At 40.5% G+C, this 21,175-nt stretch overlaps 1 protein-coding gene across 2 annotated transcripts in view; it reads left to right on the top strand.

The window, feature by feature from the left end:
• The window catches only part of jag2b (jagged canonical Notch ligand 2b), a 56,745-nt gene that overhangs the window by 23,334 nt on the left and 12,236 nt on the right, over positions 1-21,175 (top strand). The window contains exons 4-12 of one of the 2 annotated variants that reach the window (XM_089022190.1): positions 2,533-2,790; positions 4,304-4,364; positions 9,917-10,047; positions 13,160-13,279; positions 13,387-13,500; positions 14,730-14,843; positions 16,430-16,543; positions 16,977-17,023; positions 18,220-18,393. In XM_089022190.1, coding sequence (XP_088878316.1) covers positions 2,533-2,790; positions 4,304-4,364; positions 9,917-10,047; positions 13,160-13,279; positions 13,387-13,500; positions 14,730-14,843; positions 16,430-16,543; positions 16,977-17,023; positions 18,220-18,393 — 1,133 coding nt within the window. The remainder of the gene's footprint in view (positions 1-2,532; positions 2,791-4,303; positions 4,365-9,916; positions 10,048-13,159; positions 13,280-13,386; positions 13,501-14,729; positions 14,844-16,429; positions 16,544-16,976; positions 17,024-18,219; positions 18,394-21,175) is intronic. The other variant, XM_089022191.1, reaches the window with a different exon arrangement.

The raw sequence follows: 21,175 nt of genomic DNA, 5'->3' as shown, positions 1-21,175 counted from the left end.
TTACTGTATTAACTCATTCACTGCTAGACGATGTGAAGTAGTCCTCTGCTACCCCCAACCTGAGAGCAAGCAGGGACCTATCACAGCAGAGTCCGGCACTGCCACGTCTGGACAGTAGGGATATATATATATATATATATATATATATATATATATATATATATATATATATATATATATATATATATATATATATATATATATATATATATATAATCCTCACGTTACGTCACTGAAGGAACGCCCCTGACTGGAAAAAAGGACACATTGTAGCAGTCCTTCCATCACGTCCATGCATTTTGCTGTACTTGTTTGGTCTGAAAACATCGTGTTGCACCAAAAAGAGACAGAAGAGGGCGACAAAGCTCCGTGTAAGGAATTGATCAGCCTGTGGAAACGGGCTGATTAATTCCTTACACTGAGCTCTGTCACCCTTTTCTGCCTCTTTTTTTGGTGCTACACCCCCCCCCCCCTATTGCCACAAAATGGCACGGAATAAATTCTTTAATCGATTGCAAACATGTACGCTTTCCTCTTCAGAACTATTGGAATCATATTCATAACTGTATGAGTAACAGGAAAGCATATTCTCCGAATCTGAAGGCATTGTTTTGATTCTCCAGCAAGGCAAGACGTCTTGGTGTGATGTCACGAACAAGGGGGCGGGACCTTCTGAAACTGGCCACTTCCGGGTTCATTTTTTTTTTTTGCAGATTTTGGACACTTTCAGTCATTTTTATTGGTGTTTTGCATTTGACTAAAAATATCATACTGCGTGTTTTGGGTATTTTAGATGCTATAAAACGTTTTTCTGATGTTGGTTAGACAACAAAAAAGTGATGTCGGTTGTCCTTTAATCGAGCAAGCACATTCTCCGTTTGTGAGACATCAGGGGAGAATCCTGGTCTGAGTCAGCATCCGCCTCCCGTCTTGTCCTACGTAAGGACCTTCCAGAATGTCAGTGAGATTCCTCTCTTCCAGCATCACATCCTCGCACCCCCCCTTCCGTGCACATGCACGCCTCCTACGTCCTCAGGAAAGGCAGTCGGCTGTTTTCCTTGTGTTTATCGAACAGGAAGTGGAGCGGACTGGGCTGCCGGGCCTGAGTGTTTAGACACCGAGGTAGCCGAGCCCGCTTGGGCCCGGAGCCCATTGTTCTCTATCTGGCAACCGCCGGAGCTTCTATTTGTTATTGTTGCTTAATTCTGTCTGACATTGTGTCAGACCCCGGCAGAGGAAAGCGGGTGTGTGTGTGTGTGTGTGTGTGTGTGTGTGTGTGTGTGTGTGTGTGTGTGTGTGTGTGTGTGTGTGTGTGTGTGTGTGTGTGTGTGTGTGTGTGTGTGTGGTTTTGTGTGTGTTTGCTCCCTTCAAAAAACAAAAAAGTACTCAAGTGCAGTCCAACCCGGAGCTATGCAGGAAAGGAAATCACAGGCCTTCCACTTCCACGGGAGGTTGTTGACGAACCGCAATCACACTCTGATTTATGATTTTCTTGTGGCGGGCAACTGTGCCGCTATCACAAGACCCCCGCCGCGAGACTAACTTGAGCGCGATTACATGGTAGCATGTTCGGGGGGGGGGGGGGGGTTGTCATCAGTTAACCATTGTTTTAATGGGATGCATTTATTTATTTGTCTCTCTCTCTATCTATACATCTTTATCTATCTATCTTTATCTATTTGTATCTATATTTCTATCTCTCTATCTATTTTTATCCATATTTTTATCTATCTATATTTCAATATCTCTATTTTCATCTGTATTTCTACCTCTGTATCTATTTTATCTACATTTCTATCTATCTATTTTTACCTATATTTCTAAATATCTATTTTTATCTAGATTTCTATCTATCTATTTTTAACAATATTTCTATCTATCTCTATCTATTTTTATCTAGATTTCTATCTATTTTTAACAATATTTCTATCTATCTCTCTATTTTTATCTATATTTCTATCTATCTATTTTTATCTATATTTCTATCTATCTATTTTTATCTATATTTCTATCTTTCTCTCTCTCACCTCTATCCATCTCTCTATCTCTATCTATTTGTATCTATATTTTTATCTCTCTATCTCTATTTTATCCGTATTTTTATCTCTATCTATTTTTATCTACATTTCTAGCTCTTATCTGTTTTCATCTTTTATTTCTATCTCTCTATTTTATCTACATTCCTATATCTATCTATTTTTATCCATATCTCTATCTATTTTATCTATATTTTTACCTCTATTTTATCTATGTTTCTATCTCTATCTATTTTCATCTATATTTGTATCTCAATTTTTAACTATTTTCTTTCTCTCTATTGATTTTTATCTATATTTCTATCTCTCTATTTTTATCTATGTCTCTATTTTTATCTATATTCCTATGTATTTTTACCTATATTTCGACCTCAAAATCTATTTTACCTACTCTATTGTTATCTGTATTTCTATCTCTCTATCTATTTTTATCTATATTTCTATCTCTTTCTCTCTCTCTAAATATTTATTTATTCCCCCCTAATGTTCATTTCAGATGATGACGAGCACCTGATTGAGCGCAGCGCTCACACCGGCATGGCCAACCCGGGCGGTCCCTGGAATACGGTCCCTTACGACGGGCCCGTGGCTCGCATCACCTACCGCACCCGGGTGCGCTGCAACCAGAACTATTACGGCAACAAGTGCAACAAACTGTGCGTTCCTCGCAACGACTACTTTGGCCATTATCGCTGCGACCAGGCGGGCACTCAGGTTTGCCTGGATGGTTGGACGGGTCCCAACTGTAATACAGGTGAGCCTCTTGTTGAGCGCTGGTTATGCCTCGTGATCTTTTTCTACACCCGTTTACTGATTGTCTCGCCCGCAGTGACGGGGAAAACCTGTACCTTGTCATTTTGGTTTGGACATTTTTTTTTTTTTTTTTAATGACGGCTGCCCTGGAGCATTTCTGACACCACTCGTGGGTTTTTAGCGATGTTCATCAGACCTGTTGTTACAGATTCCGGACGTGTTGATTAGGTGTTTAATCCTGGTTTGGCAAATGCGATCGTGAGACAAAGCTGACATAGGCGTGAAAATATGCTTATGCCGCATACCTTGACAGTCACGAACATGGCGGATGTTGGACTTGCGATTGGTATTTTGTCACAATTCACATTGGATTGGATTGCGTTGGATTAGCCTTTATTCGTCTCACAGTGGAAACATTGACATTTCACAGGAAAGGAAAGGAAGAAGTAGAAAAACAAAATACAGGAGCTGCTGTAAAGCAGAGGTCCCCAACTCCCGGGCCGTGGGTCATTTAGTACCGGGCCGCGCAGAAAGAATAAATAATTTACATAATTTCCATTTTATTTATTATCTGTGTCCGAACTGTTTTATTTTGAAAAATGAAAAAATTACTGAATTACATCCGTCTATGACTTACTCTTGACGCATGTCAAAACGCTTGTCTAGGTCACGTAGGTATCATTTTATTTTGTTGTATTTATCCGCCGGTCCGTGAAAATATTGTCTGACATTAAACCGGTCCGTGGCGCAAAAAAAGGTTGTGGACCACTGCTGTAAAGGCAACCACTCTTGCGGTGCCATCTTGAAGTCAAAAGACCAAAAACAAAATAACAAAATAATAGACAGTCATTCAATCTTAAGACTTTCTATTTTTGTTGTATGTTCTAGATGAAAGAGTAGAGGATCATACCCTCTTTTTCACCAGTGGATCAGGGACGTCATGGTATAATGTGCACATCTGCTACAAGCTAAATGTTGAAAGCAAACACAAAGCTGTAGCATCCATTGACGAAAAGAGATGGTCTCAAATCTCCTCCCCCCCGCGTAAATCCGCTTCAATTCCAAGCCGCGACAATTCCACCTATGCATCAGCACCGATTTCTACGCTGACCATTACAGGTGAAAAAAAAAAAGCTTAATCGCCTCAGAGCTGTCCAGCGACGACAGTCAAATGGCACTGACATTCCTCCCAATCAAAAACAGTGCTGATTTCCAGTGCCGCCTTAAAATTCACTATGGTGTCGGTGTTAGATGGCTTGTTTTTTTTTCTTTTAGCCGAGTTGTTGTTGTACATGCAGGTTCGAAAACGTCACCCCCTTTAACCTTTAACCCTGCCTAAGGAAACAATCATCTTCTGTTGCGCCCGCTTCAAGACTAACTATCCCTTTTCCACCCACGTGCCCACTGAAATGATTCTTTACTCTTTTCTGTAAATTAGCTTTTCAGAATAAAAGCTGCATCTTTTTTATGTAATCGATTTTATCTTTTTTTTCTCCCCCCCCGCCTCTTTTTAGCAATCTGCAGGCATGGTTGCAACCTGACACACGGCGGCTGCACCATTCCAGGGCAATGCAAGTAAGACGAGATGATTCTCACTTACGCTCATGATCGTCTTTTACATTTTATTTTCTCAGAGTACGTTTCAGCCATGCCTTCCCGTCTACTTCCTTCCATCTCAGTTTAGCTCGGGCAACGCTTTGCCTCTGACGTGTTATATTTTTAGGTTGCCCAAATCCCACACAGAATACCAAGCATCTCATCCTGTTTTTTTTTTTTTTCTTCTTCTTCTCCACCACTCGCGCTCCAAGATGGGGGAAGTTGCGGGGGGGCGGTTGGTAGTGTGAGCGCAGTAAACGTGCCGGGAATCGCCATTCTTCTGCAATGCGCTGCTTTTTTTAGGCTAAAGGGTAGAAAAGATCCTTCGCGTATGAAAAGGCCTAAAAATGCACATTTAAAAGTTGTAGAACGCGGCGTGAATATCGTCCTAATAAATCAACACCTGCTTTGTGATATTCTTAGCCGAAATGATGATTAAGAAGAGGCTTGACCCTCCTCACTCTAGTTAGCGGGCGGAGAGCGGTGAGCGAGGCATCTTCTTCTCCTGAAATGTCAGGTCCCAGCAGACAGGAAAAGATTCTCCCTTCTCTGGCATGAATTTAATGAAGCCTCTGGGTCACAGAAAGCATGCATGATGTCCCTTTTATTCTTTTGATTCCATCCATTTTTGAGGTTTTCCCTAGTTGTGTTCGTTTTATTTTATTTTTATTAGCCAGGGGGATTTGGTTGTTCCTCCATATGTGGCTATGATATGTAGTCAAAGTCAACTTTATTGTCAAATATGCTAATATGCATGACGTACAGCACAAATGAATGTCCTCGCGGACCCAGCGTGCAAGGCACTTAATAATGTGGCTAAAAAAGACATACAATTGTACAAAACAGATAATACATGTCATTTCTGAATGTAAAGTGAAGTATTGTCGTATGTTTAGTGAGATAGTCTTCTTTTCCTTTTGGCTTTTCCCTTCATGGGGTCGCCACAGCAAATCAGTGTCTTGAGAGGTTTGATCCACATGTTTGTTTTGGCCAAGCTTTTATGTCAGATGCCCTTACTGACACAACCCTCTGTATTTATCCGGGCTTGGGACCGGCACAAGAAGACTTGTGTCTCTTTGTGGCTATAAAACAAGCAACTCGCTCAGTTAAAAGGCGCCCAAACACAAAATGGTCATCGGCACAACAACATTCAAAAAAGCAAAAACTATACTCACCATGTAGTGTCATATGTAAAGTGACGTAATGTGGCAATGCAAAAATAAACAACAAAAAAACGGTTGAAGTGAGGTCTTGCAGAAAAAAAACTGGATTTCACCACTTTTTTTCCACACGTGAGCGTGGAAACCGACCCGCGCTTACTTGCACATGAGTAACAGTTCCAACGCCGCCTCGATTTGATCCCGAGAAGCCTGTCGAGACCCACCACCATAAACCACTTTGACACCGCCGGTAGAAACTTATTTCTGCCTTTATTTCAGTGTTAGGGGTGCAATGGTGGACAAAGTCAAATCCGTTATTGGATTAGATTTACCTTTATTAGTCTCCCAGTGGAGAAATTTACATTTCACAGCAGCAAAGTTATGAAAGGAGTGAAAGAAGTAGAAACACAAAATGTTAGATTAGATTAGATTCGATGAGCCTTTATTTCTCTCACAGTGGAGACGTTTACATTTCACAGCAGCAAAAACAAAATACAGGAGCTGCTGTAAAGGCAGCCACTCTCGCGGCGCTATCTTGAAGTCACAAGGAAACAAACAATAACCCAAAATAACAAATAATGTGACACAACATAAACGACTCAGTCTGTTGAAAACAATCGTTGCCGTCCGCTGATCGCATTAATCAGATTGCATTAATTTAGGAGATTAATTTAGATATTACCGTCTTTTCCGGACTGTTTATTTCTTTAATCGTAATACCATAGCACATTTATTATACATAGAATAAGGTATATTTTGTGTAGTTCTAAAGCTCATTTAGTAGAAAACTATGTTTTATCGGGACCTGGGAACGGATTATTCTCATTTTAATGGTTTCCTATGGGAAATTAATTTTTGGGATACACACTTTTCGCCTTACACACTCTGGGAACCAATTAAGTTCGTAAACCAAGGTATCACTGTATATGGAAAAGGTTTGAAAATACACCATTCATTCGTCTTATACGCCGGTGTGCCTTATACATCGGAAAATACGGTAATTCATTCCAGACTTAATCTAATGGTATTTTATTTCACTCTTCCCAAATTAAATCAAGCCCTTAATCCCTCGCAGAGCCCGAATGATAAAAAATAGCACGGCGTGTGTTATAAAACATAATTGACGAGAATAAGAAGAAGCAGACTGGATATATCAAGTGTAAAGTCGGGACAACTGTTGTGTGTGCGTAGATGCGACATGGGTAGTTTGAAGACCCTCCACCCCCCCATCTCCCTCCCCCTCTCGCAGCTTGCTTACAACACAAAACCAACAAATAAACTAATTGTGACTTTAAAAACTCATAAATTGCGGTAAATAAAGTAGCATGAAGCATGTCAAAGTATTCTTAGATAGCGCCTCCCCCACCCCCCCCAACTAAGAGACGTTCAAAGACCTTGTTTCTCACATTGGCAGCGGTGCCGCACGTCTGCAGGAGCAGCGTCTGAAAATAGAAAACCCAATTGACAAGACAGCTGGCTCGACGACACCACAGCCTCTCGGAATAGCCCGGGTGTTGTCATGAAGCGGCAGGCGCGCGGCGTGCGCAGCCTCTGTAAACACACGGCCGTCTCCAGACGCTCTCAGAAGCCGCCGAGCGCCGTCATCTTTAGGTCTACAGACCCCCACCATCCTCCCCGACCCCTCAAACAGGAGCCTGCTGAATGTATTCTTAACCCCTCTTGCCCCGGAATGTCACCCATCTCAAAGATTAGCCAGTCAGGGGGTCTTTGGGATGGTTTGACCCAAGACATGATACAATAATGTTTGCGAGTGTTTGAAATGCTCCTTTTTTTTTAACCCATTCACTGCCATTCACAAATTTATTCGGAAAATCCTACTGGACCCTCCGCACCCTGCCCACCACCTTTTCCAACTACTCCCCTCAGGCAGGCGCTACCGATCCATGCGCACCAAATCCAGCAGACATTTTAAACAGCTTCTTCCCCCAAGCCATTAACTCTTTGAACTCTTTCAACAGTAGCTAAAATGGAACTGTATAGTGCCACTTAGCAGTTTTTTTGACGACGATACTAGTGCAGCGTGTTCTACCGGAAACAAATTCCTTGTATGTTCTACATACTTGGCAATAAAGATGATTCTGATTCTGATTCTGAATTGAAAATAGGATGTAGAGCGGCATTCCCGAATTTGCTTCAAATCGCTCAAGTTCACTTTACAGTCACAGGATAAGTGTTTGTGTGGGTGAGCAGCGGCACCCACACCCCAGCGTTCACACAACCCACAAGTAACTTAAATAGCTAGAAAGCTAGCTAACTAGCTAATAATAATAAATACATATTTTTACACTGCCATTCACGAATTTATTCGGGAATTGTTTTTTTCATGCTTGAGTGCTGATAACGTGCTGGTAAGACCTCTGGCAATGTTTTTTCCCCTTTCACAAGGGGGCAGCATTTCCCTTTTTTCACGTTAGCGCTTTGTTCCAGCTTTAACTGTTGTCAAAGTGCTATACAAACCAATAATTCATAATAATACATTTGATTTATAAGCGCCTTTCAAAACTCTCACGGTCACTTTACAGTCACAGGATACGTTTTTCTGTGGGTGTGCAGCGGCAGCCACACGCATCAGCGTTGACTCATCCCAGAAGTAACTCAAATAGATCGAAAGCTAGCTAGCTAATGGATAGAAAATAAATGGCAAATATAGATAGCCAGCCAGACAGCTTACAGTCAGCTAGACAGCTAATAGCTAGCTAGCTAGCTAATGGATAGCAAATAAATAGTGAATATGGATAGCCAGATAAACAACAGCTAGCCAGCTAGACTATATGCAAGTATTGCATTGTATTTTGTACAGCCACCCCCCATTTCAACCTCATATAACTCCAGACTCGTATAATTTAGGAATTAACTCTGTTTTTCTGATGAAAGAAGACAGTCTAAGCTTTCTTACGCTGCATGGAATGTTTATGTAGTCCTAAAACTCACTATTCTATGGGTCCTGGAATTCAAGTGACAATGACAAAAACCCTGGCACTGGAGTGGGCACATTTTTGCACACGTTTGGCAGTGAATGAGTTAATAGTATGAATAGTGGAAGTTTGCCTTGGTAGCAACCAGCAGAGGAGTGGTTTAATTCACCCGCACCTAGTTGGCTCCTACATTGGCTGCATAGTAAACAGGAAGTGAATATTGTGCACCCCCCAAAAAAAAAAAAATATAATTGGGGCAACGTTGAAGCAGCATCACGCACATTTTGAGGTAGCTCATAATTTAGAAAATTCACATTTTCATCAGACTGTCACAAGGCTCCTTTCAAGCAGCGACATGTTGGTATTTCTCAACACAAATATTTTAAGCCAGGGTTTATTTTTGTTCTGGTTGACTTGCACATTTCAATGGGATGCGGGTGTGTTTGTACGTTCAGGAAATGTTGGAATTTCTTGAAATAATTGTTAAAATATAATTTCCTCTTTTGCTGTAAATCTGAAATAATAATAATAATAATACATTTCATTTCGAAGCGCCTTTCAAAACTCTCAAGGTCACTTTACAGTCACAAAATCGTTTTTCTGAGGGTGAGCAGTGGCAGCCACATGCGCCAGCGTTCACTCAACCCGGAAGTAACTCAAATACATAGAACGCTAGCCAATAGATAGCCAGATAGACAGTTAGCTAACTAGCTAGACAGCCATATAGTTAATAAATAGCCAGCTACATAGCTAGCTAGCTAGACAGATATCAAATAGATAGCAAATGGATAAATAGCCAGTTACATAGCTAGCTAGCTGGACAGATGGCAAATTTATAAATAGCCAGCTACATAGCTAGCTAGACAGATAGCAAATGGAGAAATAGCCAGCTATATAGCTAGCTAGACAGATAACAAATAGATGGCAACTGGATAAATAGCCATCTACATAACTAGCTAGTTAGACAGATAGCAAATAGATAGCAAATGGATAAATAGCCAGCTACATAACTAGCTAGTTAGACAGATAGCAAGTAGATAGCAAACGGATAGCCAGCTACATAGCTAGCCAGACAGATAGCAAACAGATAAATAGCCAGCTACATAGCTAGCCAGTCAGATAGCAAATAGATAGTCTTTAGCTAATAGATAGCACGCTAGATAGATAATAGATAGCTAGCTAGCTCGCTAGCTAACATGTTTCCTTACTCAAATAGCTAAGTAGCTAGCTATATAGCCAATCGATAGCAAGCTAGATAGATAGATGGCTAATAGATAGCTAGCTAAATATTAATCTGCTTGCTTATTGTCGTGGTCATAAGCAATCATCATCGAGTAGATTATTTCAGTAGATTTGGACGTGTTAAAATATGATCTTGTTGCACTTATGTTGTGACACTGTCTTAATATTTATTTCTTTTTTTTTCTCTGCTAAGGTGTAACTACGGCTGGGAGGGTCAATTCTGCGACGAGTGCAGGTTGTACCCCGGCTGCATGCACGGCACTTGCAACATCCCCTGGGAGTGCAAATGCGAAAGGGATTGGGGTGGCATGTGGTGCAATAAAGGTAAGCCAAAAAGCCCTTTTGTCGTCACCTCCCACGCTTACCAAATTGGCACGCTGTCCTCCCGCAGGTTACCCTCGAGCCATGTGTTCTTTTCAAGAAATAGTTTATCAACACGATATATTTGTTTAGTCTGTCAGTGGAGAAATTGACATGAAAGTAAGAGGAATTGACATGAAAGTAAGAGGAAGTAGAAAAAGAAAATCCTATAAAGGCAGCCACTCACGCGGCGCCATCTTGAAGTCAAAAGAACAAAAAAAAAACACACAAAATAATATGACAACACAAAGACATAGTCCTTCAATCTTAAACAAAGAAATTAGCTTAAATCGACGCGAGTAAGAAATATTGTGCTAAGTATGTTGTCTTTGTCTTCTCTGTAAAACCGTCGCATATCAAAACAGCACAGGATTGATTGTGTAGTAACGTTTTCCAAGAAAATGGAAAATGTTGATGTATCAATGAATTCTTTGACTTGAATTAAAATTGTTTGTTGATATCTTAGGAAAATAGATTTTAGTCAAATAATGGGTTTTCATTTGCAATTTAGAAATACAGTAAAGTCTCGTTATATCGATATTCAAGGGAGTCCGAAAAAATATCGATATAACCGGGACTATCGATATATCCGACCCTGTTTGCATGTAATTTTCTCCGTGCGTGCATAGAAATAGTATCGATATAACCGGGACTATCGATATATCCGATATCGATATAACGAGACTTTACTGTATCATACTCAGATGAATTTATCACACAAAAACTCATGAATTTTCCCTGTTTTCGAGCGTATGCCCACTACACTACCTATCTATGAGCTATCTGTCCGCTCGTTAGCTATATAGCTAGCGAACTATTAGCTACATAGCTGGCTAGCCAGCTATTAGCTACCTATTAGCTCACTAGCTTTCTATCTATTTGAGTTATTCTGGGTTGCGTGAACGCTGGCACGTGTGGCTGCCGCTGCTCACCCACAGAAAAAAATATCCTGTGGCTGTAAAGTGACCTTGAGAGTTTTGAAAGGCGCTTATAAATGAAAAATATTATTATTATTATTATTAAGCACTTTCTGCACCCTCTTTGTTACATTAAGCAGTTCTAAATGAAAGAGGAGAAGATCAAAGCATCCTTTTCACCAATGGTGTCATGAAATGCACATGAAATATGCACGTCTGCCACAAGTTAATGATGAAAGCCAACACAAAGTTGTAGCATCCATTGACGAAAAGCGAGTGTCACATCTCCTTCTCCACGTCAATCCGCTTCAATTCCAAGCCGCGACAAGTCCACATACGCATTGACGCTCCTCCCAAAAAAAAAAAAGCAAGGCTCGGGCGCCATCTTGGTCTTTGTTTAGCAGTGAAAAATTACCTCAAATCAAATCAAGACAAGAGCAATTGTAGAATTATTATATTTTTTTTGACGTGCGGGTGTCACGCTACCTTTGCCGAGTCGCAAACGTCTTTCCCCAAACGTTGACCGGAAAACAGCAGCTGTATTGTTTTACCGCTCATGTGATTGGAGCACCATCGGGGGATATTTGATCCCACCCCACCCCCACATCCTCTTCGTCACTTGAGTGCACTTTGGTGGATGAGAGTGCGGCCAAAGATCCCCAGCGGAGGACTCGTCGCTGTTCATTTATTGAACAACCTTTCGCGTGACCTCCCCTCTTTTAGGCTAAGACCGTTTGGCAAGGATTAAATAGGTTAAGTCGGCGTAGGTTTCCTGTGTGGTAGTGGGGTAAAAAAACACAAAAGAACGAAACAAGCTGAGGGTAAAATTTCTCAGAAATAATCGCGATTCAAACGAATGATGAATAATTAAACAAAGAGGGGTTTCTAACTCCTTGAGTGCATCCTGTGACCACCGCAGAGTGTTCGGGAGTGCTTCCCGTCAAAAAATAAAGAAATAAAATAACAGCTGGTGCTCTATACTGAGCCACGACTCCCGACGAGCTTGCAAGCTTTGTGCTTCATAAAGCATTTTATTCTTTAAAATGACAGGAAGTCGATGGTTTCCGCTTTATTTGTCTTGAAATGGTTTGTTTGATGCAGTGATGGGCCGTGGATTTCCTCCTAGGCCTTCAGTAGTGCTACGTCTATCTATTTGCTATGTATTAGCTATCTGGCTATCAATTAGCTGGCTAGCTATCTAGCTGGCTATCTGTCTAACTGGCTATTTAGATAGATATCTATTAGCTATCAGCTAGCTCGCTAACTTTCTATCCATTTGAGTTATTCCGGGTTGAGTGAATGATAGCACGTGTGGCTGCTGCTGTGTGCACCTGTGACTGTAAAGTGACCTTGAGAGCTTTGAACAACGCTTGGAAATCAAATATCAAATGTATTATTATTATTATTATTATTATTATTATTATTTATGTCATCCCGTGATTGTAAAGTGTCCTTGAGAGTTTTGAAAGGCGCTTAGAAATTAAATGTATTATTATTGTTATTGTCTTGATCAATGCAGACTGAAAAAAAATGTGGTGTGATTTACTACAAGTCCACTAGAGGGTACCATTAGCCTGGAAATAACTGATTGATCTTTATTAATGATGTCCATTTTTTTCTTAAAGTCCATCTTTAAAATGGCTTTAATAGTAAATCTTCGTTCACTCAACCCGGAGTAACTCAAATAGATCGAAAGTTAGCTAGCTAGCTAATAGCTAGCGCGTGTATTTTGTTTTTCTACTTTAATTCCTTTTATCATTTTGCTGCTGTGAAATGTAAATTTGTCCACTGCGAGACTAATAAAGGCAAATCCAAAGAGATCATTAATAGCTAGCTTGCTAGTTATATAGTTAATAGGTAGCTAGCTAGGTAGCCAGCCAGATAGCTAGCTGGAATTAAAAAAAAAAAACAAAACACAACAATATTTTCTTATGCTACAGATACAGTGTGCTAGCTCTGGCCAGTATGCGCTTGTCACTATCAGAAGTGATAAGAGCAGTTTTCGCAAGCTATGATTGACTCGTCACTAGCAAAAATATAATTAACATCAATCCGTGATTCAGATATTTTTAGGCCAGCAGAGAAGGCCTTGCAGGCCTTGACGGACTGTCCACCACTGGTTTGTTTGATGTGTCTGTTGTTGTGGTTGTGCACCCCAGATCTCAATTACTGCGGTCGGCATCAACCGTGTCTCAACGGGGGCACGTGCCTGAACACCGAGCCTGGTCTGTACTACTGCGCCTGTCCGGAAGACTACTCGGGCACGACGTGTGAGATCGGTGAGTGTTCAGCAAAGATGGCCGCTCCACCCCAACATTTATCCAACTTGAGTTATGATCCAAGTAACGTTTTTCTTTTTTTTTTTATGATTGGCTGCTCCCGTCAGCTGAGCACGCCTGTGTTTCCAATCCTTGTGCAAATGGCGGTACGTGCCGTGAGAATTCTTCAGACTTCGAGTGCCAGTGTACGCCGGGCTGGGAAGGACCAACCTGTGCAAAAAGTGAGTTTACATACACGTGTGGGTGTGTATATATGTGTGTGCGTCTTTAACCCCACCTTGCACATTAATTTAAATGCAGAAATAATTCATTGGTGTTTTTTTTTTCTCAAAGAAAACTAAAACATGTCCCTCCCACTTTAGTTTTTTGAACTGAACAAAATCCATTTGTCATTTTTGTCACTGAATCATGATTTCAATCTAAACACAGCTTGCACCATTTTAATTAACTCATTCACTGCCAGACAAGCAAAAAGGTGTCCACTCGAATTCCAGGACCCACAGAATATTGAGTTTTAGGACGACATAAACATTCAATGCAAGCATAAGAAACCTTAGATTCTCTAATTTCACGAGAAAAAAAAGAGTTAATTCTTAAATGATATGGGTCTGGAGTTATATGAGCTTGAAATGAGGGCGGCTGTCCAAAATACAATGCAATACATACATATTGTTGTTTTTTTTTTTCAATTTAAAGTTTATTATTATTATGTCACATATCCATACAGTCCATGAAAAGACAAAAAACATTCAACTCACTTCAACATCCATTAGTACTCTGGAGTAGTTCCGTCTTAAAATAACCAAAACTAGGTGAGTCATACAAAACATGTAATATACTCAATAATACAACTGTGTAACCATTTTTATGATATAATAAAATGAAAACAAAGACAGAGAAATGAAAAAAATATATAAAATAAACTAAAATAGAATATTTCACTCAACGCTTTCTGTTACGGGGGTTTAAATGCAGGTTAGAAAATGTATTATACATTAATATATATTACATATTGGTTTATATAGCGCTTGAACAGCAGCTGAAGCTGGAACAAAGCGCTAACATTGCCAGAGGCCATGGCCAGCGCTTTATCGGCACCCAAGCATGAAAAAAACAAAACCCGAACAAATTCAGGAATGGCGCTTTATATCATATATTCAATTCCTGAATAAATTTGTGAATTTGCGTTGTCATATTATTATTATGTATTAATTTTTTTCCCAAGATGGCGCCACGTGAACACGCAGCGGCTCCCCTCTCTCCCGGAAAAATTGCCGTTTTCGTGTTTATTATGTTTGTTAAAGTCATTATAAGTGCCTTGCACCGCTGGGTCCGAAAGGACAGTCATTTCATCACTGGCAGTGAATGAGTTAATAACCGCCATAACGAATACCTGTCTGATACCCTTCAAAAATTCCCAAAAAAAAATCAAAAATGTGTATGTTCTCAGATGTACACAACTGTGCTTCCAACCCTTGTGCCCACGGTGGAACCTGCATCGACCGGGAAGACGGCTTTGAGTGTGTTTGCCCACCCGAGTGGGAGGGAAAGACATGCCAGATCGGTGAGTAGTGTGATCTTCCAGGAAGAAGAAAGACTACGATTTAGAGATTAAAAATTAAACAAATAATTCAATCCACAAGCAGAATTATGACCACCAAGCCCTCCCCCTGAAAATATATTATCAATATTCTGTTAAAATGGCAGCTGCTTGCTTTTTATTTTTTTATTTTCTGACAGGCGTAAAGCCAGGAAATTTACAACTTGTAAATAAAGTCGAGTGTGTGTGTGTGTGTGTGTGTGTGTGTGTGTGTGTGTGTGTGTGTGTGTGTGTGTGTGTGTGTGTGTGTGTGTGTGTGTGTGTGTGTGTGTGTGTGTGTGTGTGTAGAGGGGTGGAGATGAGTGTGTGAAAGGGGGGGTGGGAGATACAAGCCCTGAAAAACGATCCCAGGAGCTTGTCTCAATTTACCAGCTCGGTTTACAAACGCCAATCGGCTTCCAGTCTTACCTGCCGTTGAGCGTGCGAATGTGTTAGGGGGGGGGGGGTAAGGTTTCACACAGAAGACAGGTGTGTGTGTGTGTATGCGTGTGTGTGTGTGTGTGTGTGTGTGTGCAGAAAGACCCCCTTGTGGACTGCGAACCCCCCCCCCCCCCCTTTTCACCACGCCTTTCGATATTTGAGCCGCAGTGCTTTGTTGTAACACTTTAGATGTCCGTGAGGGGTGATGGGCGTTTATTTGCATCTCATTTCAGCGCTAGCAGTGTTTTTTTTTTTTTTTGTGTGTGTAGATGCATTATCAAAAAACCCAAAATGGTCTCTCCGTGAGCTACGTTAAAAGTCGCTTGATCGCTAATCAATGTGACTTATTGTTATCTAGCTGGCTACCTAGCCAGCTATCTATTTGCTATCTATTAGCTGTCTAGCTGGCTATATATTAGCTATCTAGCTAGATATTAGCTATCTATCTGGCTAATTATCTAGCCATTAGCTATATATTAGCTAGCTTTCTATCTATTTGAGTTACTTCCGGGTTGAGTGAGCGGAAGCCACATGTGCCGGCGTTCACTCAACCCGGAAGTAACTCAGATTGAAAGCTAGCTAGCTAGCTAACAGATTGCTAATAGATAGACAGCTAGACAATTAGCTAACTAGTTAGATAGCCATATAATTATTATTATTTTTGTTCTTTTGACTTTTGTTTATGTAGACATTAGTAAGAAATATTGTGCTAAGTCTATTCTCTTTGTTTTTTCTACTGTACAATAGCTATCTGGCTGGCTGGCTAACTATCATGCTGGTTAGCTATTAGCTATCTATTGGCTTGCTAGCTAGCTCACTATCTATTTGTCTTACTATTCTATTTGAGTTACTTCCGGGTTGAGTGAACGCTGGCGTGTGTGGCTGCCGCTGCTCACCCGCAGAAAAACCCATCTTGTGACTGTAAAGTGAATGGCGCTTGTAAATGAAATGTATTATTATTATCATCGCTCCATTTTTTTAAATCCGAGCTATGAATAGATGATAAATCTTATCATTGCAAGAAATAGTTTAGCGGTTGCGGCTCTTCCATGTATCTCCCCCCCCCCCCCTTTAGCTTTGTTTCCATTTATGGACGCAGAGTCCCCTTTTTTTACTTCCTGCTTTCACAGATGCTAATGAGTGTGCAAGAAAGCCGTGTGTGAACGCTAACTCTTGCAAAAATTTGATTGGTGGATATCACTGCAACTGTTTTCGGGGATGGTCCGGACAAAACTGTCACATCAGTCAGTATTTTCTTACATCTTTAGTCACTTTGGAATGTTCGTTCCTCTGATTTCTCAACTCAGGGTAGTTTCTTTCTTTGAGCTGTTGTTCCTAAAGAGAAAAAATAAAACAATGTTTACATTTTTAAAGGCCTTCTCTCACCTTCTCCGGACTCACAACATCAGTGTAGTTTAGGCTTACTCATTCAGTCACATGCGGTAACTTGTTCTTCTCTTGTCTTGGCAATCAAGCGCTCCCTGTTTGCCCTCACAAAAAAAAAAACAGTTGCATGCCCACTTTGGATTCAGTGCATGAACAGATTCTCAGTTTCACTCGTATATTTTTTTTTTTTTACGCAACCTCACTTTCCCTCTAAACATTCCACACGTTTTTTTTTTTTTTGTTTTGTTTTGTTTTTAGAATCTACGCTAACATCTGCTATTTGCTTATCAGGTATGAGCGGCTGCCACCATCAATGCCTGAATGGAGCGACGTGCAAGGTTGGTCACTTTCCCATTTAAAGGACAACCGACATCACTTTGTTTGTCTCCTAACTGACATCAGAAAAACGTTTTATAGCAAGGGTGTCAAAGTCATTTTTTGCCGCGGGCCACATTGTAGTTATGGTTTCCTCTCGAGGGCCGTTATGAATTTGGGGAAGCCATTAGAATGTTTAAATCCCTTCAAATAGTACATATAGAGCACACAGCAAATTAATGAATAACTCATTTTCAAATCTGAAGTCAAGAATAATGACTTTTATTGTGGTTGACATCCAAAAATATGAAATTTTGGCTCAGATTTTAGCAATCATCATGGAATTTAACAAGTTTGATTTGCTTTCGCGGGCCGAAAAAAAAATGATGTGGCGGGCCGGATTTGGCCCGCTGGCCTTGACTTTGACACCTGTGTTTTATAGCATCTAAAATACCCAAAATATGCAGTATGATATTTTTAGTCAAATGCAAAACACCAATAAAAATGACTTAGTGTCCAAAATCTGCAAAAAAATGAACTTATAAGTAGCCCGTTTCAGAAGGTCCCGCCCCCTTGTTCGTGATGTCACCCGAAAACGTCTTGCCTTGCTGGAGAATCAAAACAATGGCTTCAGATTCGGAGAATATGCTTTCTTGTTACTCGTCCAGTTATTAATATGATTCAAATAGTTCTGAAGAGGAAAGCATACATGTTTGCAATCGATTACAGGAGTCCTTACATGTCATTTTGAGCCATCTGGACTGCAATGTAGCGTCCCAGAAAAGAGGCAGAAAATGGCGACAAAGCTCTGTGTAAGGAATTAATCAGCCCGCTTCCACAGGCTGATTAATTCCTTACACGGAGCTTTGTCGCCCTCTTCTGCCTTTTTTTGGTGCAAGTTTTCAGACCAAACAAGTACAGCAAAATGCATTGACGTGATGGAAGAACTGCTACAATGTGTCCTTTTTTTCGGTCAAGGGCGTTCCTTCAGTGACGTAACGTGAGGACTCGTCACCAGACTTCCGGAATATTCAGCGCGAGTCTTAAAACGAAAAATATAGCTAGATGCGGTGGAATCTTTGTAAAATACGCTCAGTAGAAGTCATTTGAAGCCATTTTACAAATTATGGACACAACTTTGAAAAGCGCTTAAAATGTAATGTATCATTATTATTACTATTATTATTATTGATGATGCAATCTCTCCTGTCTTCATCAGGATAGCCCACGCGGTTACCAGTGCCAGTGCCCGCCAGGTTTTGTGGGCTCTCGCTGTGAAATCCAACGCAATAAATGTGACAGCAGACCTTGTCTGAATGGAGGACAATGCCACGCCGTGTTAGGTGGCTTTGTGTGCCAGTGCCCGGTGGACTTTGCGGGAAAATTGTGTGAGGTACGCACAGACAAACTTCTATCTTTGTACTCATTTAATAGGAAATTACACAAGAGATACTGTGGGATGTATGTCACCCTCCAATTAGTTTTCTTCCCTTTCGGAATTGAATTAATTTGTGTCCGGGTCACACTTTCATCGCCATCATCGATGTAGGTGGTGACATTTCATCCTTGCAAGTGTTGAATGTGATGTTAAAACCACAAAAAAATGAATACATGAATGAATTTAATGAAGTGAATTAAATTAACTCATTGACTGCTAGACGAAAAATATGTCCACTCCAGCGCCAGGGTTTTTGTCATTGTCACTTGAATTCCAGGACCCACAGAATATTGAGTTTTAGGCCTATGTCAATATTCAATGCAGCATTAGAAACCTTAGACTTTCTTCTTTCATCAGTAAAAAGGAGTTAATTCCTAAATTATATAGGTTTGGAGTTATATGTGCTTGAAATGAGGGCGGCTGTACAAAATACAATGCAATAAATGCCTATAGTCTAGCTGGCTCGCTCTTGGCTATCTGGCTATCTATATTCACTATTTATTTGCTATCCATTAGCTAGATAGCTAGCTATTAACTGTCTAGCTGACTGTAAGCTGTCTGCCTGGCTAGCTGTTGGCTAGTAAATAATAATAATAGTAAATAAATAGCAAATATAGATAGCCAGATGGCTATCTATATTTGCTATTTATTTACTATCCATAAGTTAGCTAGCTAGCTATTAGCTGTCTCGCTGATTGTAAGCTGGCTAGCTGTTGGCTATCTGTCTATCTATATTCACTATTTATTTGCTATCCATTAGCTAGATAGCTAGCTATTAACTGTCTAGCTGACTGTAAGCTGTCTGCCTGGCTAGCTGTTGGCTATCTGGCTATCTATATTTGCTATTTATTTACTATCCATAAGTTAGCTAGCTAACTATTAGCTGTCTCGCTGATTGTAAGCTGTCTGACTGGCTAGCTGTCGGCTATCTGGCTATCTATATTCACTATTTATTTGCTATCCATTAGCTAGATAGCTAGCTATTAACTGTCTAGCTGACTGTAAGCTGTCTGCCTGGCTAGCTGTTGGCTATCTGGCTATCTATATTTGCTATTTATTTACTATCCATAAGTTAGCTCGCTAGCTATTAGCTGTCTCGCTGATTGTAAGCTGTCTGACTGGCTAGCTGTCAGCTATCTATTAGACAATACATACATATTGGTTTATATAGCGCTTTAACAACAGCTGAAGGTGGAACAAAGCGCTAACATGGGAAAAAGGGAAATGCTTCCCCCTTGTGGAAAGGTGAAAACATTGCCAGGGGCCATGGCCAGCGCTTTATCGGCACCCAAAAAAAACACAAATCCTAAATAATTCGGGAATGGCGCTCTATGTCATATTTTTAATTCCCAAATAAATTCGCGAATGGCAGTGAATGAGTTAATCACCCCAGTAATTAATTAATTAGTATATGAGATTGGAATGGCCTTTATTAGTCTTGCCGTGGACAAATGTACATTTCACAGCAGCAAAATTATGAAAGGAAAGAAAAAAGTAGAAAAACAATCTCTCATATCTCCCGTCCCATGTAAATCCGCTTCAATTCCAAGCCACGACAGTTCCCCATATGCGCCCTGTTAGCCACTTACGGTGCGCTCTTCTACTTTTCCTAACCAAAGTTCCCGAAACGACTTCACAACAACGGTGACCAAAACAAGAGTCGTCCACAGTCCCGCCACCTGTCCCGGTTGTCCCGAGCCGCTATCACATGAAGTCTCTGTCTCGCCGCCGTAATCGTTTATATTTAGTGTCCGTTTGAAGCCAAATGTAGGTTAGCTGTGAGGAAACTGATTCTCTTCGACTTCTCTTGGGGCCTGAATGGAGGACATTGCTGGTGAGGAGCCAATCCTGATTTAGCTGCTCCACTCTATACATGAGGTGGCGCTGGGTTGCTGCCCGCTTACTACTAAACACCCGTGTCGGTCGCCTGTGGCGCTGCCTCCGTTGCCCGCTAAAAATGGGCTTTTATAAGCAGCACGTTTACATACTTATTTCCATTACCGAAGTCCATAAAAATACGACTACCGTGACTTTTTTTTTTTTTTTTTTCAAAATAATAGTTAACCCGTGGTACTAATTAGAAAACATGACTGATCGTATTTATGCGGCTCTCATAAGCATGTCATAATACTGGATCGGATGCAAAAAAAAAAAGCTATAATGCCCTCCAAAATGATCTCAATGCTCCGAAAACCACTAAAATGTCATGCTTTACTGTTCCTGCCTTTGACCACACACACACATCCAAATACTAAAGAAAATTGGTACGTACACATGACACTTGGGTTAAAATAAACTACGTGTGACCACAGGCTTCACCCACTCTGCTGACCCGCTCAAACTCTCCTGGTTCAGCACCTTAAATGGCAACGGGTGCAGCCCTGCGTTTATGCACAATAGTGATGTTTACAAAAACGTGGAGATTTTTCCCCTCTTACCTCCATATTAAAGTGTGTACAGTGATACCTCATCTTACAAACTTAATTGGTTCACAGAAAGTGTGTGTAAGTCGAAAGGTTTGTCTGCCAAACATTTATTTCTCATAAGAAACCATTAAAAATGAATAATCCGTTCCCAGGTCCCCATCAAACATGATTTTTCTGTGAAATAAGCCTTAAAACTACACAAAATATACCTTATTTTATGTATAATAAATGTGCTATTGTATTGTAATTAAAGAAATAAACTACTGTCTAATAAAGTTGTTTTATTTACCTTTGTGATGGTAGTTGTCAAT

Source organism: Hippocampus bargibanti, linkage group LG19, assembly GCF_051943395.1.
Source record: "Hippocampus bargibanti isolate YZ-2025 linkage group LG19, ASM5194339v1, whole genome shotgun sequence".
Lineage (NCBI taxonomy): Eukaryota > Metazoa > Chordata > Actinopteri > Syngnathiformes > Syngnathidae > Hippocampus > Hippocampus bargibanti.
This window is presented reverse-complemented; position numbering and strand designations above follow the sequence as displayed.